The following is a 22,209-nucleotide window of genomic DNA, read 5'->3' as shown; positions in this document are numbered from 1 at the left end:
GCTAAGGTTGAAATCATGGAGGGAAGATTTTAGAAACTGAAGAAAGAGCAACAGGTCTTGCGAGGGTATCTGTGGGAAAGACATGGTGGTTTGGTTATCGTTGTTCTTTGGAAACCGGTATTTATAGGACTAACTCTACACCGCGCGATAAGCAGTTGAGGCACTTTCAACGCCATCACTAAGAGAATCAATGCAGTTAAATGCTATAATCTCGGAAATGGAAGATATTGAAAACGCGTGGGAAGCAGGGCAGTCTCCAAGGAAGTAACCGCCCAAATTGGGGTTATCTTTTCAACGGTTTTACTTATCATTAATTGTCAGACTGTGAGTGATATTTGGGCCGAGCGAAGCGGGCTAAATATTAAACATTAAATGTTAGGTTTGTTCATACAAAGCAAAATGGGCCTGAGGTAAGAGGCCTAAAGTTTACGACCCGCATGGGTCAAGCGAAGTAAGTGTTCATCTAGACGAAAGCTAGCGTCAGCAGCAGCTTGCTCCGCTTGACGGACTGCTTCGCGTGCTTGAGCCAAGTTCTGAGTCATCGCTTCGAAGGCTGCTAAGGGTTGCTCTATCTGAGGTTCCTCTTGCTCGAGTTGGGCCGTCACCACCACCAACTGGGCCTTTGCTTCGATCAGTTGGGCTTAGAGGTCCTGAATGTGGGTCCGAAGGTGGTTCTGCGAGATCCGTAGGTCCCTGACGCGAATAGCTCGATCACCTAAGGAGTCGCGAGATGCCTCTACTTGTCGTGCAACGCCGCGATAGTGAGCCTGAACCTGCCTAGCCTGCGCGGCCGTGGTCGTTCTCTCATTAATCCGCATAGGGAGATTTTGTAGGAGCTCGTATATCTCAACAAATTCAGCTTCGGTGATAGTGCGCTCGCGGCGAAGCACCATCAAATATTCTTGAGCTCTGGCAGGCGCGCCCGGTAGTAAAATGTCAGGACCCAGAAGTTGCTACAGACCATCCCTCGCTTCGTCTATGACTCCTGGAGGAGCCACTTCGAGTACGCGAACAAGCCTTTCCATCCTGTTAGGAGGTTCGGGAGGAGGGACATCGGCAATAGCAGTAGCGTCAACAGCGGCCTCGGCAGGGACTTCTTGGGGCTCGACGATTTGGGCCGCGACTGGTTCCGGTGCTACAATTATCTCAGCTCCTACTTCTAGAACCTAGGGGGCAGGTTCTTGAGCCACCATGCTTTCACCAGCGGGCTCAGCGGGATCAGCGGGATCAGCGACAGCGACCTCCTCAGCAGGGACGTTACTCTACGATTGGGGAAAGTTTATCAGGATATACAGAGTCAATCAAAAGATGAGGCATGGATTTTGGAATGGGGGTTACTTGTGCAGCTGGAGGCTCGTCTGTAGTTGGTATTGTTGCAGGGTCTTCAACTGCCGCGGTGGGATCAAGATTGAGCGATACGTCTGCCGGGGGTTGTACAGCAATCGGCTCCTCGGGCGGTGCATCTGGCAGGGGTGCATTCTCTTCCGGCTCGGGTGAACTGTCCTCTATGATCTGCACAGGAATTGAGGCTGAGTTGCCAACGGTGTTGATAGGAGGTGGAAGATTTTCAGGGCCCACGGGCGCCGGCGCTTGTGAAGCAGTTGTTCCTTGACTAGCAGCTGAAGAGCCCTCCCCAGCGGTTCCAGACCGCAAGCGACGAACCTGCAAAAGAGAAGGTTATGGAAGTTTGGGCGAAGGTGTGGATAATGCTTAGTATGAGCTTCTCGCTTCTTACCAATCGGTCAGCTGGTGGTTCATCTTCTGCCCAGGGGTCAGCGCGAGGGTCCGAGCGACTGCGCTTGCGAGCTAGAGCAGCTGCGACCTGTCAAAATCAAGGAGTTAGGACTTAACCCACAGAACGTGATCCTGAGGATAGAGGATTTCTTACGGTTTGTGGATCGTCGTCATCAGAAGAAGAAGCATCTTCGGCTGCAGGTTCAGCGAGCACTGCTTTCTGTTTTCCAGATTGTCCGGCGGCCGGGGAAGCACTGGTTGTGCGGCGACCAGGGCGCGGCGCACTCCCCTAGTACAAAGAAGTGTGAGTAAAAGGAGTGAACAGTGAAGGAACTTGCAGAGGGTAAAGTTATAATACTTACCTCCGGCGGAGGTTCGCGAATTACGATTCCAGCCTGGGCCGGGTGAGGAACTCGTGCCGGTTGGATCATTGAAGGGGCCGGGGCCCAGTAATGTCTTCAGAGAAGCGAGCGAGCATGTCAACATCGACAGGATAAGGATTCCTCAGCTCGCCAAAGATAGTTGCAAAGAGTTCGTCGTCTGGTGGGGTCCAGCAATTGACGGAGACTTATGCCCACCAAATCTCATATCCTTCTTCAGTTCCGTCTACAGCATTGATGACCTGGGCCCAATCAGGGAGATCGACTAGCGCGAGCATGCTCTGTGCCGGCGGGGGCCCTGAGGGGGGCCCGAATCTGCGCCAAGAGGTGTTGTAGTTCCAACTTCCAAGCGTCGTATAGAGGAACTGGTACCAATTGGACAAGGTCGAACTGACGGGCAAAGTGATTAGGAGCATAGAGTTCGTAGCTGAGTTCTTCGGCGGCGATCCTGATATCTGAACAGGAGACCGCGAGGCGAAAAGCCAGGCGAGCGCGGTCGGAATAGCGAGGATCGCCAGGAAGAAAACCATATTCGAGCAAAGATGGGAATCTTCTGCTCAGGATTAGGTCACAGTACGGCATATCATCTAGCAAGTACAGATAAGAAAAACATTCAGAATAAGGGGGAGATGAGTACTTGTCCTCGCGGCAGAACCATCGACCTAAGAGTTGGTCGGCCGGTGGAAGTAGCGGGATATCTTCGCGGCGGAAGAGTTGAAAGTAAGTCTGGATCCAAAAATCTAAAATCCAGAAAGGACCAGATATGTTGGTCTCAAATGGATGCATCGTCGCTTGGTACAGCATGCGATAGAGGGCTCCCAGTACCGGTTGTCCGAGCCCAATGTTGCGGCCGTTGTAGAGGGCCGTTGCTAAGAAGGTCCAGGTGCCAGTGGGCTTACAGGAAGAGGTGCAGAATATGAACTTACACAGCCAATACTCAAGAAAGTGATTCCACTGGTCGCGTTGTGTTCCCGGCTGTAATACGCCAACCATCGCGGGTAGGAGCCACTGTGAGCGCTGCGACTGTGTTGGGCCATAGTCGAGGTGAATTTGACAGAGTCAAATTGGCCGTGCACATAAGGCTCGCCATGGATGGGCAAACCAGTGATGGCGAGGATATCCAACAGAGTGATGCTCATTTGACCAAATCTAAAGTCAAATGTGTTGGTGGCGGTATTCCAAAAACAGAGGAAAGCAGCGAGCGGCGAGCGATTACCACCGCGAGGAAGATGGAAACACAAGTCAATAGTGTGGGCGATACCTGCTGCGTTCCAGTGAGCTAGATCTCCTGCCCGCGTCTCGCGATACCAGGAAATCTCCTGTGCACTAATGGAAGATGGCCAATTCCCTATCTTGGCTCGATGGTTCTGGGCACCCCAACCGCTAAAGTCTCTAGGAGTCCTTCGGAGGACTGGAATGGGCAGGCGAATAGGAAGGCCGTATAGAGCGATGGCATCGTCCGGAATAACGCCTTGCGGTGCTGGGCCCAACCCGGTGTGATGGTCGGGAAAAAGAAGGAGTAGGGGTCGATGAATTGAGGTTTCAAGATGAATGCGGGCGCCGATGTTGGTGCCCCAAGTCCGAGCAACATTTTCATTTAATTCTTCTTCCTGATTGATGATGATTTTCTTAGGGGGAGCCATTTCTGGTTAGTTTGCAGAGAAGATGTTGGCAGAAATGGTTTTTCTGGGCTTGAGAGACTGGAAGGGTTTTTGAAGTGACAAGGTTGCGGCTGTGAGTTTAAATAAAGGATTTTGTGAGGGAAACGATGCGACAGAAAGCGTTTCACAAACGAAAGGACGCGACCTTCATTGATGGCATCGTTTCAAGCGATCGGCACGTCTTTCTAAGTCCCCTTCAATCAGTTACACCCCAGCGGGCCTGATTTCCCGGCCTGGGGGGCAATGTTTGAGCCCAAAAGCAATTTTAGGCAAAATCCTTTAGTGGATTCGAACCAGCGGGCTGATACCTGCGGCCCAAGAATAAAACCACTCGGGTTTGGGTTATAGTTTCGCCCATTCCGTGTTTCGTAAGGAGACGAAACCTTATTGAAATCGAGTAGTAGAGACTAAACATGAAACTTCAATTAAGAGTCCTTCTGAGGCAAGGAGCAGTCGAAACCCTAGGGTATAAATACAGAGCTAAACTGCAAAATCAGAGACCTCTCTCCAATCAATCGATCCCAGCGATTACAAAGCCTCCTCGGAGCAAACCTTCAACCTCGTTGAAACCCGGTGACCGCCCGCCAGTCCTAGTCTCCTCGCGAGCCGACTGTCAGCATCACCAGAACAACCCGGCGACTGTGCTTCCAGTCCTAGTCTCCTCGCGAGCCGACTGCCAGTACTACTGCCACCGATACAACCAGCGAAGCAAGGGTAACGCCCTCGCAACCCAGCGAAGCTAAAGTCACGCTTTAGCGAAACTCATGCTTTCTCCAACTTCCCAGTGATTGCTCAGCTCAGCCTTCAACGTTGAGTATCGATACGGTGAACGCAAAGAAACCACAACCAAAGCCCTTACCCGCGTAAGGCAAGAAGTCCTTTTCCGAAAGGCAAGAGAAGAGCCTTGTGACGAGGTTGGTGCTCCCCTCGTCCACAGCGCTGGAAGAAGAAGTCAGGTCAAGGGACTACCCCAACGACTGCACCCCGCGGTGCTGGCACGCCTGCGCAATCACTCGCCCAAAAGAGACAGTTTGCAAGCCAACTGGTTTTGGAGCCAAACAACTGGAGTCATTTTGACTCAAGTTTGTAGAACGAAAGCCAAATTTCTTTGGCTGAAAAAATGGTGGGCCCCGCTGCATGTGATGCAATTGTAGTTAATTAATTCTCGAAAATGATTAATTTATTAAATGACTTTGGCTTTTGACTAAAGATAGTTGGAGATGCAAAAATTGAATGAATAATGATGACATTAGGGGGGTCATATTTTGCATATGGCTTTGGCTTTTGACTAAATGGTTGGAGATGCTCTTAGTAATAAACTTTACCTAAGGTATTAGTAACAAATTTTTAACCACAATAGAAATATCACAAATGGTCATCAACAAAGGGACCATTTGTAATTTTAAGTGAAAAAACTCTATTTTTTAATTTTTTTGGTAAATTGAGCGAGTATACAGTACTCAAATTACCATATAGCAACTAGCAAGACCTTTCTCAGTTCAATACAATCAAAACTTATCTACCCACCCAAACTCTGCAATCATGGTTCTCGAGGTTAGCCATCTCCTTCTTCTTCTTCTTCTTTCAAAGTTCAAATCTTTAGGGTTTATATGCGATTGTATGATAACCATGCTTAAACTTAATGAACAAGCAGGCTACTATGATATGCGTCGACAATTCAGAATGGATGCGAAACGGTGATTACTCCCCTTCTCGATTCCAAGCTCAAGCCGATGCTATCAATCTCATCTGTGGTGCCAAAACCCAGGTTAAAGATTCAATCTTTTTCACTAAACCTTGTTCCCATTTCGAATTTGTTCCTCTTTAATGTGTTTATGTATTGGGTTTTGTAAATTGGATTAGGCCAATCCGGAAAACACAGTTGGGGTGTTGACAATGGCGGGCAAAGGGGTTCGTGTATTGGCTACACCCACTTCTGATCTTGGCAGAATTTTGGCTTGCATGCACGGTATGGTCATTTATGCTATCAAAGTTTTATGCTTTATTGTATGATTGTTTAGTTTGAGCTTGTAGTAGAGTTAAAGAATAGTTCGTACAACTTTGATGAATGAAGCTGTTAGAATGGTTTTGGAGAATGTAGATGATCATAATAACATTAGTCTTAGAGGAGCTATGTTTGGAGCACATGGTGATAATTGAATGTTGCAATTTTAGTTTGGTATCTTGAAAGAGCTTACTACTAGATGATATCATGTATGCAGTATACAATCGGATTGAGTTATGCACTGTGAGGAAGTAACAAAAATAGTTTTAGGGTTCTTTTCAACTGTGATTGTCTTTTGCGTGCTATGTTTTGTTAGTAGTTCAGTTTAATGTATTCTTTTATCATCCCTTCTTATCGCGTGTCCTGATGCCCGTCAATGTTCTGGTCTTTCATGAATTTTGGTAGAGTTCTCTAATTTCCTGTAATACAGGTCTTGAAATGGGGGGAGAGATGAACATAGCATCCGCAATCCAGGTAGCTCAGTTGGCTCTTAAGCACCGGCAAAACAAAAACCAACAGCAACGGATCATAGTTTTTGCTGGAAGGTATATTGTGCTACCTTCTGACTCACTAATTCCCTTAACAAAAGAAGGTATTGTTGTTCACATCTAACTTATCTTCTGTGTGTTCAGTCCTGTCAAATTTGAAAAGAAGGTATTGGAAATGATAGGGAAGAAATTGAAGAAGAACAGTGTTGCTCTTGATATTGTTGATTTTGGCGAAGAAGATGATGGAAAGCCAGAGAAGCTGGAGGCCCTTCTTTCTGCTGTTAACAATAACGATAGTAGTCATTTAGTACATGTCCCTCCTGGTCCAGATGCTCTCTCTGATGTTCTTATAAGGTACAATACTTTGTCTTTGCGCAGTTTATGTGTAGTTGTATAATGTGAATTTAGAGTTTTGTATCATGTGGATCTAATTGGAACATGGGTTTGAATTCCATAGTCGTTGATTATGGGAAAAAAGGTAGGAAAAGACTCGGGGAAAATCTCTGAAAATAAGTATTACAAAGAGAGAAGGAGAAATCTCTGAAAAAATAAAAGAGTAGTATTTACCAAATAACTTTTAATGAAACTATATACATTACGAACTATAAAGACATAGATTTCTATTTTCTTGTAGCTTCAACGTTTTGTGTCATGTGGCTTGTATTGCGTATTTTTGAGTAAGAGGAAATATTTGTCATCAGTGGTATGAACATTTCCTTTTTATTTTTAATGACAGTACACCTGTATTCACTGGTGATGGAGAAGGAGGAAGTGGCTTTGCAGTGGCAGCTGCAGCAGCTACTGCTGCTGCAATTGGTGGTTCTTCCGGCTATGATTTTGACGTAGACCCTAATATAGATCCTGAGCTTGCTCTTGCTCTTAGAGTTTCTATGGAAGAGGAAAGGGCAAGGCAAGAAGCTGCTGCCAAAAGATCGGCTGACGAAGCTAGTAGTAGACAAGGAGAGGAACCGCCATCCAAATCAGAGGATGTAACCATGACAGAAAGTGGTGATGTTTCAGTTGTCAATGAGGATAAGAAACCTACTGATGATAAGGTTGGTGTCAATTCCTATCTTAATGATCATGTATGCACGTGTGTAACCTTCTGTTTGTGTAGTTCTTGAAGTCTATATCATTGTTGTGTTTTCTGTCATCTTTTATACATGTTCAAAGCACTAAATAATCTAAATTTTCCTTGACACGTGATATGGTGATAGGTTGACGAGAATGACTTGCTAAAGCAGGCTCTTGCAATGTCAATGAATATGTCTGGATCCGGTAATTCAGCAGGTGATGCTGAAATGTCAGAGGCAACTAGTGCAGATCAGGAGTTGGCTCTAGGTGTGTTATTGTGTCTCATTGATTTCAGTTATTTAGGGGTGCATGGTAACATTAGTTTTTTTACTAGCGGAAAATGATTTACCAGTTTAACTTGCTATTTATATACTACTATTGTTGTTTGACTTGTGAACATCACACTCCTTTCATTTTAATGGCATCTTACCAACTCTCTACATCCATTACTTTATAGCAGTACTGCACAAACCCTGTAGCCTATTGGAAGAACAAGCCATCATGAGTTTATGTTTATTTGTTCTTTCATCTACATGTAAATTCCTGGTCTGTTTGCTTGATGTATTGCACATTGTCCTGCTGTCACTAGTGGTATGGATAACTGAATTCCAAACTCTGAGTCATGGGTTCACATTGGTCATATGCTTATAGCCATGGACTCTTAGCTGCCCAGAAACATGCAAAATTATTTATTGTCCATTTGTTTTGCATACTTTGTCATGCGCTTGTTAAATGTTGAGTTGTCCATGAAGTTGTGCTCTTTTAAGGATAAACAATTCCCAATTAGTTCTTGTCTTGTTATTTGGAATTTGATTTGCCGAGGTTCAGAGCTTTGACCTAGTTTTTGATTAAATTTGGCTATTGTTTGCATGCAGCTCTTCAAATGTCCATGCAGGAAAGTGCAGGAGAGCCATCATCCCAATCAGATATGAGCAAGGTGTTGGAGGACCAGTCTTTTCTTTCATCTATCCTTGAATCTGTATGTGCAATTTTCCCTATCCTGCTGTATTCTACTTACAATGATGTTGCTGTCGTCTTGATACGTTATCTTGTTTACAGCTTCCAGGAGTTGACCCCAATGATCCTTCAGTGAAAGAGCTTCTTGCATCTCTGAAGAATCAGTCCCAAGAAAAGGATGAAGAGGGTCCATCAAAGGAGGACAAATGAAGATGTGACACCTTGTGTGCTTAAGCCTTGATTGATTTACTTAGAAACATTTGGTTATTCCGTTGCTGACCAAAGAGCTATCTTTGAAAGGTCTCCTATTATTGTGGGAAGATATACAAGAACAGATGCACAATAGGATTTTTAGAGACTATTACAAGTTAATGAAATTATGCTGCATTCCTACGCATGTTGCATGGAATGTAAGCAATGGCATGAACTCTGCCAAACTTCGTGTCATGTTTATGGTTATTTTATTAAGAAAAAGGTCATGTTCTCTCCTCTAATACAATCTGTGTGCAATAGGCTGGTAGTTGTTTTCTCTCATTCATCTGTTTTTCAATCAAAGTTTCTCCATAGCATACAGATCTTGAAAACTACAAATATATATATATATATATATATATATATAAATAAATATATATATATATATATAGATATATAAATATATAAATTTTGGTCTATTGGTCTATGCAGGGAGCTTTTAGTGCCTTTCCAAGGACTTTCTGATAGTTCAGAGGGTTGAATTTTTAGCTTCTTTCTAGTTAATAAGGATAAGTCTTTTAAATGATAATTGAAAGCTAATCGAGCCACCATGCTTGACCTTCTTGGGTGCCAAAAAACATGTTATCCTGGTTCCCTCCTTTGCCTGTTCATATTTATCTCAGGAATCTACCCCATGGTTTTCTCATATTTTTGACGTCCACCTATTTGCCTATTTATGCATCAAAATTTCATTCGCAATATTCTTCTTTTCTTTTCTTGCTGAGAATTGGATACTTAGCCAAAATGTGGAAAAAGTGCTCTCTATCATTGCTTGAACAAGGGTACTGCTCTCTTTTGGGTGGGGCACTATGCCTTTTTCATAAATGTCCAACATTTTAAGTACTTCCAACTAGAAAGAAGTTGAGATTTGTTAAATTGGCATCCAATCAGGTCATGTTAACAACACATCATCAAAGCTTTGCACATAACATATGTGAGGACTATAACCTCAGATTGTAGAAAGCAAACTAATATATGAGCCACACCCAGAAGTTGTTTTGGACTTGTGCGGTTGATTGAGTTTTTTGTCAAGTGGTGATTCGTTCACACGAGAGGTATGTTTCCCCATACACCTCCATGCATTCTCTAGTGTGGAATTTCCATGGATTCTAGTGCTTGTAATATCTATCCCTTTCTCTCTCAATGAGTCATAGCTATGTTTATCACAAAGATTAGGTGAGGATTTGCATCATTATTTTATGGAATGAATGTTGGGTTGTTGCTCGTATCTACTACAGTTTTCATAGACAAATTTGTGGAAGAACTCAAGCTTGGTTAGGAATACCAAATGCTTGTTGGGTTAGCCCCAAAAACTGTTATGGATATAAAACCAGAGAGAATTATATACAAGTGGGCAAGAGAACCTAAACAGATTTTCACTGATTGGAGGCACATTCATTGGCTCAATTTCACCAAGAAGCTTTATGCTTTCTTAATTCATATCTTTTCTTCCTCCCTCTTCCTGTGTAGGAAAAGGTGATGAATTCTGCTTTTTATCCTTTGCTTTCACGCAAAGACTCATAGAAGAGCACGAAGATGTTTAGAAAGAGTGATGGGAATTTGGGATGTGGTTGTGCGATCCAAGATGGGACCAGTATACCATCTGCATATTTTGGGGTTAAACTCATGAAATTGTCTATGTTACCGACCAAAAACATATAATTTTTTGATACAAACACGCGTGACATACGAATAAATACAAAGCTAAATCAGAATTATACATGAGAGTTGAAAAAGTGAACATGTAAAATTCAACCATTAACACGAGTTGATATGCTAGTTTCTAGTTCCTACCATGGAATTTTGCTAAACTTTTTTGTGGTATACTGGTATTTGAGTAACTGGGTTAATGAACTTTATAGTGATTCTACTGATAGTCCAGCGTCTGCAATGTTTACTGTGACTGAAACAGAGCACAGAAATTGGATAAGATAGGCAAACATGGTTGGATTCCAATTTCAGTTTCTGGATGTATTTAATAGACAGATAGCAAAACTGAAGACTAGTTCATAAACTCATTAAAGTGTCCAGATAATAAGTTTCATTAACAACCAGAATTTAAATTCGGAGAACAGTCCTTCACTGTTGACACTTTTACTTGGGTAAATGCTAGTTACACATTACCCCTTTTACCATTATTCCTATCAAACTAGTTTTCTTTGCACCAGTGATAGATAGTCGATTCAATACATGCAGAACTTCATACTAAATAAAAATAAAAAAAAAAATACATGTAGAACTTGAAACTAAAAATTTATAAAATAAATTTAGTTCAATATAGAGACAGACTAGTTTGATAGAGAGATAGAATAGTTCTAAACTAGTCTACCAATGCATGAAACCGGTATAACTCATAATCGAACTAGTCTATTTAATATATCGGTACATTGATATAATATAGGCAAACCACTATTCTACACCCTAAGTTTCGAGTTCAACTATCTTTTTGCAAATAGTATTCGATTAAAGGAAGAAAATTACATGATAACATGAAGACCTTTTGGTGTAAAAAGGTCCAAAAGGAAGATGGTAAACAAGATTTAACTATAGGCGGAGACAAGAGGCCGAGTGTCACCAACTCAACGACAAATTAAATCAACTATGTTAGGGGGCAACTTGGTCACTTGAAATCTAGTCTACACAGCACAGATCTAGAATAGATAAAGTTGTAATAAGAGCCAACATTAAGGGGCATTTCAGCAATCCAATCTTTATATAAACACCAAGTTCAACTTTGTAGACTCAGCAGCCTCAAAAATAAAGTCCTCTCAGGAATTTCTCATTACCCTTTTCAATTTCAGCAACCATGGCAATGGCTTTCAAGATGGTACAATCACTTTCCCTTTGAATATTTTTTCTTAATATCTCATACTATATCAAGTTTTTAACTTTCTGGCTAATCTGATCAATATTGTTTATGGGTTCAATCTATGTTCTTTGTTATAGGCCACAACTGGGATGTGGGTTACTGATGAATGCAAGAACTCATTCCTGGAGATGAAATGGAAGAAGGTGGCTAGGTACATAGTGTACAAGATTGATGAAGAATCGAGGCTTGTGACCGTTGATAAGGTGGGTGGACCTGGTGAAAGCTATGATGATCTTGCAGCTTCTCTGCCCAAAGATGATTGCAGATATGCTGTTTTCGATTTCGATTTCGTCACTGTGGATAATTGCAAGAAGAGCAAAATCTTCTTCATTGCTTGGTCAGTCATCTCCATTCTTTTCATGTTCATCAAGATCAAGTATTTAATTACTCTATAACCCTGTGATTAGTTAGTTTTATCATGTTTATAGTTAACCAAGTAGGAAACTGGAGCTAGCTAGGATACCCCATTTAGGTATATCATCTTTTTTATATAATGATTAGGTACAATTACATCATTATCATTATTCTTAATAGGTGGGTACATGGTTTTCAATAGTCTTGGCACACCTAATAATTTCTATACTCATTTTGTATGATAAGTATGAGTCATGCTTGCTTGAGGCACTAGACATATTTCAACTATTGTGATAGCGATTAGTTCATATCCGGGTCTATTATGAACCTCATTTTTTTTTTTCTAACAGGATACAATGTATTGTAAAATTCGGTCTATTTAGTTTGTTCATATCCGGATTCACTATGAGCCATTGAGCCTCATTTATAACTATCTATTATATTTGGCAGATTAGTCTAATCAGAGAAGTAGGGGATTTACATGAGATGTGAATTTGGGTTTGCAGGTCTCCAAGTGAATCAAGGATTAGAGCAAAAATCCTGTATGCAACCTCCAAGGATGGGTTGAGGAGAGTTCTTGATGGCATCAGCTATGAACTTCAGGCTACTGACCCTACTGAGATGGGGATGGATGTGATTAAGGACAGGGCTAAATAATTGTGATTAGATGAGCTTAATTATGTTCTGGAATCTCTTACTTTTATTTAATAACTCCCAACCTGTTCTGCAACCACATGTGTTTTTCCTTGTTGGTGGTATCTTTCTTTTCTCATCACCTGCTAGATTTTTGGCACTAATATTGTAAGTTAATCTCTAATTTGTAATAATAATTGAGTGCTAATTAACAACGCTGTGTTGTCGGTGAGCCATCGCCTATTGGTTAGTTAGCCTAACTAACACTGTGGAGGTCACGGGTTCAAATTTCACTGACATCAGGGATGGGGTGGGGGTGGAGTAGAGAGTTACATTGTTGTCCAGAGAAAAAAAAAAAAAAAAAAAAAAAAAAGCGCTGTGTCTTTGTAAGTGTAATGAGGCAAAATCCAATATGGAGATATGTGATTTTCGCTTACATTTAAGAAGTTCTTACTATTTTGTAACTTTTCGTTTCTTAAGTGTAACAAGAGAGTAAATCACTAAACTTCTCTCACAGCATTCACTTACATATAATAATCACGTGATCGCTTATTGTAAAATCGATTGTTTGATTAACACGTTACGCATAATAAGAGATATGCAAAATAAATACTATCCAAGTTTCAATGCTAATGCTCTCAATATATACACAGAATAAGTTTGTTCCATGTTATCCCAATCTTAATTAGCAAATGAAACTCTTTTATCTTGATTTGTCACTGGAACTATTTCTGTTGACTAATGGCTGCACGTATTGAAGTTGATGGCTAAGCCTAAACAACTCGGACATGATTGGTGATTTGATTTTGAGGTGTTACCCTTATCACTAGTAGAGGTGATGAGGTGGAAACTAAATAATTTGGGTAGTGGTCAATATGATAACTGCCTACTACAAATAAGTAAATAACCATAAATTTGGTGTTAAATGTTGACAATAGTTTCTTGGACTGCTTTGTCCTTCAATTTGTTTTTGGTCAATCTTGAGGTTCTAAAGCATTGTTTGACCTCTTCCCAAAATTGGGCTGCAAATAGTTCACCAGAAACAGAGTAGTGTTAGTTTGATTCCACATTGAATTTCGTTGCAACTTCATTGGGTTTGGTTCCATACTCATCATATCAAACTGCTGTTTGTGCATTAATAATTCCAGGGTATCAAACAACAGAAGGAAGGTAGTGTGTGCTTGTACTAAAGGAAATGAGGATCAAAACAAATGAGTAGGAAACAGATATTGATGATTGATGTCATGGGCCACCATCAAAGCAACTCAATCATGTTTTGGCACCTAACTTCACCCTTCTATCGGAGATTCTTAATCGGTATGGTACCCATTGTTTTGGTCTGTTTGTTGATCAATTGCTATGGAAACTTTTTTAAATTGATTTACCTTTAGGCTGTTATAAGTTAACCACCATAAAACATAATTGTATGAATTACACAGTAAAATGAATTCACATGATTTGAGTGGCATGCCTTGGTTGTTGGGGCTAAGAGATTAATGATGTCCTTCCTTGTTCAATGAGGTAAAACATATATTTTGTATCAGTCATAGAAGACAATCTGGTGAAATTGTGGAGCAACTGGTGATCGAGTGGTGAACCACCTTTGGTGAGTAGGAAAGTTGCAACTAGCTAAGCATTTATCCTGGACAATACGTACATTTTTCAATGGTTTAGCTCAACCAGTGATTTGGCCATTTGGGTTTTGTAGAGGATAAAATATCTTATTCTTACATAATAAGATTTCAGATGGTGATGATTCTACTACAGATGAGTTTATGTGGTCGAATACTGCGTCATCTGGAGATCAGTCATTTACATATTCTAGGGTAAAACATATTGGGCTCCCCTGTTTAATGCTCCCTGCTAAATTGCAATAACTACTTACCTTTCTGAGTCTCTCTGATTACAAACTCACAAGCCACGTCAAGGAAGGAGCATACTTGGAGTTGGAGATATTCTTGGAGATATGTCCGAACTTGAGAATGCTGATGTGATTGCAATTCCGATCCCTTAAACTTTAGAGATGATGCACTTGGACTAAAGCTGGTGTAATCCAAAAAGAAATTGGCAAAATTGCTAGAATCCGAACCCCTAATATAAATCAGTTATGATATGCATCCTGTAGTACTGCTTGGCGACTAAAATACGAATCATACGTATTACAGGTCTTAAGGGAAAGTTGCTAGGTAAGTATGGATTGTTTTGCAAACTAAAAAGCTAAGATTTATATAGTTTCCTAAGTTGCATCTTTTCTGGTGTAACAAAATTGTTTTCTGATCCAATTAATCATGGACATCTGGATTGGGAAAGATTAGTTTATAGAATTGTAGGAAGAATTGCCTGTGGGCTTCTTTACCTTCATATCGATGGTGCGTTGTTGACTTCTATTATTCATTGCATTGTCATGTGGAACTATTATTTTTGATGATAGAAGTTGGAATTATTATTTTTCACAGTCATGTGATCTACTGTTATCAAGGGGTCATTACTACTCATTAGTCATTACATAAGATTTAAGCAACAAACAGGTGAATCAATAACAAATCATGAACTGGTGAACTAATAATCAAAATCAATGTATGTTGGTAACTAAGATTTCAGAAACAAACAGGTGTTTCAATTATTCTAAAACACAATAAAAGCTCTCCAAATAAAGAACAAAACAAAACAAATATTAATTGTAGTTATATAACGATCGATCAGCTTCAGTCAAAAGCCCATGCGTTCTCCCTTCGAACCTCCTCTTCTTCCTGAGGAGTGAAGTCATTCTTGATGTTGAATTTCTCGCGAATTTGTTCGGGAGTCTTTCCCTTTATCATGTCTGCCACAGTCTGGCATGTCAAGTCCAGCAGCCCCTTGATGTTCAGATAGTTTGCTGCCAATATCAGATCGAACAGGACGCCCTGGTCGACGTCCACGAAATCGGCGTCGAATTTCTTGAGAGACTCCTCCTGATCATTCTTATTGTCTTCATTCTTGCTTTCCTTGTCCTCAACGTGCCTCTTGCAGTACTCGATGACCTTGGCTAGGATGGCGCCGGTGACGTTGGGCAAGGGGATCGCATTATCGGCGCAGCCGTCCTCCACCATGTGCTTGATGGTCTGCGATTCAAGGGCAACCGCCTCTCTAATCTGGAAATCATCTCCGTCGCAGCTGGTCAGGGTTAGCTTCTTGTTCCCAATTTCAGTCGACATGGTTATTGGTTTCAAGGTTTGAGGGTTTGGGAGATTTGAGTGCTTTTCAAAGTTTTTAGAAGATTTGAGATGTGAATAAGCCTTGCCCCTCTGCCCCCTATTTATATTATGTGTCTGTGGATACTCCTTTTCTGGTTTAGAATTGGAAAACTAATGCAATAGGGATTCACAATATGCTCGGAAAAGTTTCTCCCAAATGTAAGAGGAAACTTAATTGTTATACGGTTGCCCATCCATGTTTCAATAGGAAAAACGTTGAAACTATCAGTGCTTCTTGTTAGTTGGGTGTCATTGAATAGGCTCTTACAAAATCAATGCAGTAGTTTGAGCAGCATAGCGGATCATTTTTTGGCATGATGATAATTTTTAATTCTTATGTCTTATGGATTCTGTAAATATTGCTTTCAACATCACCAAGTTATAAAAATTGTATCGATGCAGTAATGAAAAACACTTGTAATAGCCTTAAAGAAGAATGAAACAAGAAAAATCTGTTAGCAAAATAACCAGCAAGGTAGTACAGTAATAGCCTTGAACAAGAATATAAATTGTCACATCATCTTCTCAGTTCCCAAGCTTCTTTTTTCCATATTGATTGTAATCCCCTTCTTTCTTCCAGTAGACATGTCCTCGGCAGAGACATTCAAGATACCATTTGCATCAATATCGAAGCAAACCTCAAAATTAGGAGCTCCCGCAGGAGCTGCAGGAATGTCATCAAGGGAAAATTCACCCAAAAAGTTATTCTCTGCAGGTGTAGTACTCTCACCCTCGTAGATGGGAAAGCTTATGGAAGCTTGGTTATCATAAATTGTAGTGAAAGTGCTCTTCTTCATTACAGGGATGCTGGAATTTCTTGGGATCAAAAAATTCATGTGTTTCCTGAAACTGTCAGGTTCGGTACTCTCCAACCCAAGTGACAGAGGGGTGACATCACAGAGAGTGAAAAGTTGAAGCCTATTCCCATTATTGTGACCACAAGCACTTAAGACTGCAGCTTGAGCGGCGGCTCCATAGGCAACCGCCTCATCCGGATTGATGCCCTTGCACAACTCCTTCCCATGGAACAAGTCTTGTAGTAGCTGTTGCACCATGGGAATTCTAGAAGAGCCGCCAGCAAGAACAACATCATCCACACTGCTTGCGTCCATGCCAGCATCGCTCAAACACTTCTTCACAGGCTCCATGCACTTTTTAAAGAATTCCATGTTCAGTTGTTCAAATTTGGCACGGGTAATAGTTGCACTGAAATCTACACCCTGGTCCAAACAATCAATGTCGATGTCAACTGAAGATGCGAATGACAGTCTCCTCTTTGCCTTCTCACAAGCATTTTTCAACCTCGTAAGAGCTCTCAAGTTCCCACTAACGTCCAAGTCGTGCTTCCTCTTGAATTGCTCGGCACAATAGTTCACCATTTTGTTATCAAAATCTTCACCTCCAAGATGAGTGTCTCCAGCGGTGGCCATCACATCAAAGACGCCATGACCTATTACTAGTAGTGACACATCTAAAGTACCACCACCTAAATCAAATATCATCACAGTTCTTTTGCTCTCTGAACCGGTTTTCTTATCAAGGCCGTAAGCAATGGCTGCAGCAGTTGGTTCATTTATTATACGAATCACATTTAGGTCAGCCATTTCAGCAGCATTTTTGGTAGCCTGACGTTGTGCGTCATTAAAGTAAGCAGGGACAGTAATAACAGCATTTTTTACACTTGATCCAAGATAGGCCTCAGCAACTTTATGCATCTTTGCGAGTACCATGGATGATATTTCTTCAGCAGCGAAGTGTTTCTCTTGGCCCTTGTCTTGCACAACAATAATGGGCTTGTCATTAGGACCTTCAATGACCTTGAATGGCCAAAGCTTCATATCACTTTGAACACATGCATCGCTAAATCTTCTACCTATCAATCGCTTAGCATCTGCAAATGGTAAAATTGTGGAACAGAATCAGACTTCTATGAAATATATGGGCAATTTCAAAGCATTACATGCATGAGATGAGACAGTTCAATTAATTTTACCTGCTTTACAGTTATACTACTACGCATGTTACTAGTTGTCGAAAGATGTGTTTATATATATATATATATATATATATATATATAAATTATACAAAAAGTGATAAATTTTCCATGAAAGATAACGAGAGTCCAATTCAAGATTTTCCATTTGCGAATGGAAAACTTATACTATTAATGGTCGTGGACTAGAAAACAAAAACAAGTAGAATGGTTTTCATACCCACCCGAGAAGTGTAATTGGCTTCTTGAGGCACTTATTAGCAGGACCTAAATCAAACTTGTAAAAAACAAAATCTCAGGCTAACTAACGTTACGAAACTACGATAGACAAGCTGATAACCAAGAATTTGCTGAGGAAAGAAAAAAAACAAAAAGAAAGCACACGCAGGTATATAAAACTTATTGAAGACTATTTAAGTGTTAATTGATATATTTGTGGATGCATGTGAGATTACTTAGCTTGAAGATTATACCAAAGACCGAGTTGGTAGGGTTTTTGATGATCTGGTTAAGTGCTGCATCTCCTACCAATTGCTCAGTATCAGTGAAGGCAACATAAGATGGAGTAGTTCTGTTGCCTTGATCGTTCACTATTATCTCAACTCGATCGTGCTGCCACACTGCCACGCACGAATAGGTTGTCCCCAAGTCAATCCCTATTGCATGATCCTCTCCACCACCTGCCATTGTTTCAAGAACTTAGAGAAAAATATATAAAAGAAGATCGAAGAAAACTGGTCCTGGAGACTAATTGTTTGGACACTTGGTGAATGTTTTGGCTTTCTCCTTACCTAGGTTTTATAATGTTAGGTTCATGGGTATATATGGCGTTACTTAAGAGAAAAGTTTTGGAACTAAACAGGAAGGTCTTAAAATCCTGAAAAGGGAAATACCTACGAGCATATCTATATATACGAGAGATCTTAGATTCAATGCTTATCTTGTACACCAAGAATTTATTGTTTATTATTTGTAAGACCTATAATCTTTTAAATCTCAGAAAATATTTATTTGCGATTTGGTTCCTCTGATCCTCTCTATGTTCCAGAATTCTGTGACGGACTCTGTACGTAATTAGGCCCTCTATTTTCCTTTGGTTTCTGTGATAAGCCCACAAGGATCAATGTTGTTTATAAGAAGTGTAATATATCCCAACACAAATAAAATTTGAAATACGTGTACGTCATCTTAAGAATAAGATCTCAAAGTGTTCTCAGATTAAATGAAATCCTATAGATATCAATCCTGTTAAATTTAATTAAAAACAGTAACATAATATCATTTAATTTGGTGGCATTAGTGCTTATTTGTGAGTGAAATGTTTTCACTTTGACTGGTTGAGTAGTTGAGTCGTAAATTACCAGTTGTACTAGTTGCGTTGTAGAAGTTACAATGCCACCAGGTAGAACATAAACCTAACCAACAGAAAGAACAAGAGAGGAGCGGATCATTCTCCTCCCACAAGTAAACACATAAACAAGAAACTAGCAAAAAATTTATTAATAATCAAGAAAAAAGGATACATAGCAAGGGGGGCTAAACCAAACCTTGCCAAGAGAAAATACAAAATTGCAAAGTACAGAAAATAACTAAGATCCTTTGAGAAGCGGGGGACTAGGCCAAGACTGCTTCCAAAACAAACATAGTACTGAAAGATAAGAAAAAGAGGCACTCATTATCTTTCATGTTTTTTTCCACCCATAAAAATAAGGCAACCCTTCCACCATAGGAAAAAAAAAAAAAAAAACTAGCAAAAAAGGAATGAAACAACAAATGTTGGATAACGAAAAGATGATACGAGAGGCATACACAACTCAAAATTTGGTCAATCTACCTAAGAAGACCAAATTTCTTAATAACATAACCACGCCACCTATTTGCCATGGTTTTAAGCTTATGCGAGAAGGATCTTCCATTCCTGCAACAACAGATGAAAATGGCGTAAACAAGATCGGTTGAGACTTAGCTCATACATGGTCATAAAAATAAAATTTCAATACCTCATAGTTCTTGTCTCAGTGTTGATTGTAATCCCTTTAGTGGACTTGTCTTCAACATAGACATCAAACTTAGAAACATGCTTGGGAGCTGGAGAAATGTTGTTGAGCACAAACTCACCCATGGAGTTTTTATAAGAGGTTTTTTCACTTTCACCTTCATTCTCAGTTACACTCTCAAGTTCACTCTCAGTTTCACTCTTACCTTCATATGACCCGGAGGTTCTTGTCTTAGTGTTTATTGTAATCCCTTTCTTGTTGCCAGTGGACTTGTCTTCAGCAGAGACATTAAGAATGCCGTTGGCATCAATATCAAAGCAAACATCAAGCTTAGGAACACACTTGGGAGCTGGAGGAATATGGCAGAGCTCAAATTCACCCAAAAAGTTATTATTTGAGGTTTTCTTACTCTCACCTTCATATACAGGGAACAACACGCTACGTTGGTGGTCATACACAGTAGTAAAGTTCCTGTTCATCTTGATGGGAATTCTGGTGTTTCTTGGAATCAAAACGGACATCCGATCATGAGTACATTCGGCAAAATAATGATCATCATCATGATCATACTCACAAACCTGTATGCCAAGTGAGAGAGGTGTGACATCCAAGAGAGTGAAGTCTTGAAGCCTATTCCCATTTGGAATCCGGCCACACCCATTTAAGACTGCATCTTGAAGCCTATTCCCATTTTGCTTTCCACACCCGTTTAAGACTGCAGCTTGAACAGCTGCTCCATATGCAATCGCCTCATCTGGATTTATGCCCTTGCACAACTCCTTCCCATTGAACACATCCTGCAATAGCTCTTGCACCTTCGGAATTCTAGAAGAGCCACCAGCAAGAACAACATCATCCACACTGTCCACACCCATGCCAGCATCGCTCAAACACTTATGTACAGGATCCATACATTTTTTGAAGAAATTCATGTTCAGTTGTTCAAATTTTGCACGGGTAAGATTTGTGCTAAAATCAATGCCCTGATCCAAACAGTCAATTTCAATGTCAATTGAAGATGTAAATGAAAGTCTCCTCTTTGCTTTCTCACAAGAACTTCTTAACCTCATAAGAGCTCGGGAGTTTCCACTAACGTCCAATTTGTGCTTCCTCTTGAACTGCTCAACACAATAACTCACCATTTTGTTATCAAAATCTTCACCACCAAGGTGAGTGTCTCCAGCTGTGGCCTTGACGTCAAAGATACCGTCACCTAGGGTAAGTAGTGACACATCTAAAGTACCTCCACCCAAATCATATATCATCACATTTCTCTTGGCCTTCTTGTCAAGGCCATAGGCAATTGCTGCAGCTGTTGGTTCGTTAATAATTCGCATCACTTTTAACCCTGCAATAAGACCAGCATTCTTCGTAGCCTGACGTTGTGAGTTATTGAAGTAAGCAGGGACAGTGATAACTGCATTCTTTACATGTGATCCAAGGTAAGCTTCAGCAGTCTCACGCATCTTTGCGAGAATCATGGATGAGATTTCTTCTGGAGCAAACTGTTTCGTCTTCCCATTGTGTTTAATCAGAATCTTGGGCTTATTTTCTGCCCCTTCAATGACCTTGAATGGCAATAACTTAACATCATGTTGAACCGAGGCATCGCTAAATCTCCTACCAATTAATCGCTTTGCATCTGCAAATTAATATCAAATTTAGGAACATGTATAGTTCACTAATGCAAATGAATTCACATAATGGTGATTAACTGTTTCTCAAATTCAAAACTACCTAGCTTGTAGTGAGATGTATGTTACTTGGTCAATATAATATGTTGCATTCAACATATTGTTTGATATGAGAATAACGGCTAGGGCTGCCACTTGGTTTGGTAATTTCCAAACTGACCAAATACCAACCGATATTTTAAGTTTGGTAAACCGACTTTTTGGTAACCGAGACCGAAAAAACTGAAATCGAAAATTACCGAAAAAGTTGGTTTGGTTTTGGTAAATACCGAATCTACCGATTATCTAAATATTAGATTTATATACTACAGTTTTCAATGCACATACATGTATATTAAGAAATAAACATAAAAACTTTTATAATAGTATGAACATTACTACATATACTACATTAATAGTTAAGTACCCTAGTCAGTGATGGTTAAATAATCTAGTTTTATTGAAAATTGCTAAAACTTGATGTTATATATACAAAAGAAAGCTATAATTAGTAGATGAATACAAAGTTTATGACTATAAAATTCAAAAACCTAGTTTTGTTCATTCTAATTTATATTATAAAGAATTAGTTGTTCTAAAGTTGGTAATACCGAAAACCGAAATACCGAATTTAGTAGATATAATTAACAACCGAAAATTTTGGTTGGTAATTGGTAACTCAGTTTTGAAACCAAAAGCTTTGGTTTTGAAGTTGGTAATACCTATAACGGATTCGAACCGACCGAATGACAGCCCTAATAACGGCAATTATAGGGTCATTGATCGTTTCAAAATATTGTCGGTTTGTGTACTTACGAAACACAATTACTAAAAGAATTTTGATCAGAGGTATGGTTTTACGCTGGACGATTTATTTACAATATATATCAAAAGTGAAATACTATT

The 22,209-nt window shown here is 40.2% G+C and overlaps 5 protein-coding genes across 5 annotated transcripts; 2 read left to right on the top strand and 3 right to left on the bottom strand.

The window, feature by feature from the left end:
- Positions 1-1,166: 1,166 nt before the first annotated feature.
- Positions 1,167-2,165, bottom strand: LOC112169232 (cytochrome c1-like). The gene is made up of 5 exons (XM_024306239.1): positions 2,097-2,165; positions 1,889-2,023; positions 1,736-1,822; positions 1,339-1,662; positions 1,167-1,262 (listed from the first exon to the last, which is right to left on the bottom strand). Exons 1-5 carry the CDS (start codon positions 2,163-2,165, stop codon positions 1,167-1,169), a joined length of 711 nt encoding a protein of 236 aa, XP_024162007.1.
- A 3,052-nt stretch (positions 2,166-5,217) lies between these two features.
- LOC112174791 (26S proteasome non-ATPase regulatory subunit 4 homolog) lies at positions 5,218-8,793 on the top strand. The gene is made up of 9 exons (XM_024312602.2): positions 5,218-5,329; positions 5,430-5,543; positions 5,639-5,744; positions 6,211-6,325; positions 6,413-6,622; positions 7,005-7,323; positions 7,486-7,609; positions 8,218-8,321; positions 8,402-8,793. Exons 1-9 carry the CDS (start codon positions 5,318-5,320, stop codon positions 8,507-8,509), a joined length of 1,212 nt encoding a protein of 403 aa, XP_024168370.1. The 5' UTR covers positions 5,218-5,317; the 3' UTR covers positions 8,510-8,793.
- A 2,436-nt stretch (positions 8,794-11,229) lies between these two features.
- On the top strand, positions 11,230-12,639 carry LOC112172615 (actin-depolymerizing factor 5). The gene is made up of 3 exons (XM_024310016.2): positions 11,230-11,378; positions 11,498-11,757; positions 12,281-12,639. Exons 1-3 carry the CDS (start codon positions 11,358-11,360, stop codon positions 12,429-12,431), a joined length of 432 nt encoding a protein of 143 aa, XP_024165784.1. The 5' UTR covers positions 11,230-11,357; the 3' UTR covers positions 12,432-12,639.
- A 2,309-nt stretch (positions 12,640-14,948) lies between these two features.
- On the bottom strand, positions 14,949-15,900 carry LOC112173865 (SKP1-like protein 1A). The gene has a single exon (XM_024311547.2). The coding sequence runs from the start codon at positions 15,599-15,601 to the stop codon at positions 15,113-15,115; it is 489 nt and encodes a 162-aa protein (XP_024167315.1). The 5' UTR covers positions 15,602-15,900; the 3' UTR covers positions 14,949-15,112.
- A 141-nt stretch (positions 15,901-16,041) lies between these two features.
- Positions 16,042-21,126, bottom strand: LOC112173864 (heat shock cognate 70 kDa protein). Its single transcript, XM_024311546.2, has 4 exons — positions 19,634-21,126; positions 19,478-19,551; positions 18,107-18,331; positions 16,042-17,531 (listed from the first exon to the last, which is right to left on the bottom strand). Exons 1-4 carry the CDS (start codon positions 21,109-21,111, stop codon positions 16,153-16,155), a joined length of 3,156 nt encoding a protein of 1,051 aa, XP_024167314.2. The 5' UTR covers positions 21,112-21,126; the 3' UTR covers positions 16,042-16,152.
- Positions 21,127-22,209: the final 1,083 nt, after the last annotated feature.

Source organism: Rosa chinensis, chromosome 6 (assembly GCF_002994745.2).
Source record: "Rosa chinensis cultivar Old Blush chromosome 6, RchiOBHm-V2, whole genome shotgun sequence".
NCBI classification, from domain to species: domain Eukaryota; kingdom Viridiplantae; phylum Streptophyta; class Magnoliopsida; order Rosales; family Rosaceae; genus Rosa; species Rosa chinensis.
The sequence above is the reverse complement of the archived record's forward strand: the minus strand, read 5'-3'. Positions and strand labels throughout refer to the sequence as shown.

Coding starts and splice junctions, on each gene's coding strand:
- LOC112169232 (XM_024306239.1), bottom strand. CDS start 2,165: ATGATCCAACCGGCACGAGTTCCTCACCCGGCCCAGGCTGGAATCGTA. Junction 2,024..2,096: donor TTCGCGAACCTCCGCCGGAG/GTAAGTATTATA, acceptor TCTTTGTACTAG/GGGAGTGCGCCGCGCCCTGG. Junction 1,263..1,338: donor ACGAGCCTCCAGCTGCACAA/GTAACCCCCATT, acceptor CCCCAATCGTAG/AGTAACGTCCCTGCTGAGGA.
- LOC112174791 (XM_024312602.2), top strand. Junction 5,544..5,638: donor TCTGTGGTGCCAAAACCCAG/GTTAAAGATTCA, acceptor AAATTGGATTAG/GCCAATCCGGAAAACACAGT. Junction 6,623..7,004: donor CTCTCTGATGTTCTTATAAG/GTACAATACTTT, acceptor TTTTAATGACAG/TACACCTGTATTCACTGGTG.
- LOC112172615 (XM_024310016.2), top strand. CDS start 11,358: ATGGCAATGGCTTTCAAGATG. Junction 11,379..11,497: donor TGGCAATGGCTTTCAAGATG/GTACAATCACTT, acceptor TCTTTGTTATAG/GCCACAACTGGGATGTGGGT. Junction 11,758..12,280: donor AAAATCTTCTTCATTGCTTG/GTCAGTCATCTC, acceptor TTGGGTTTGCAG/GTCTCCAAGTGAATCAAGGA.
- LOC112173865 (XM_024311547.2), bottom strand. CDS start 15,601: ATGTCGACTGAAATTGGGAACAAGAAGCTAACCCTGACCAGCTGCGAC.
- LOC112173864 (XM_024311546.2), bottom strand. CDS start 21,111: ATGATTCTCGCAAAGATGCGTGAGACTGCTGAAGCTTACCTTGGATCA. Junction 19,552..19,633: donor ACTGAGACAAGAACTATGAG/GTATTGAAATTT, acceptor CTGTTGTTGCAG/GAATGGAAGATCCTTCTCGC. Junction 18,332..19,477: donor TTATGTTATTAAGAAATTTG/GTCTTCTTAGGT, acceptor TTTTTCTCTAAG/TTCTTGAAACAATGGCAGGT.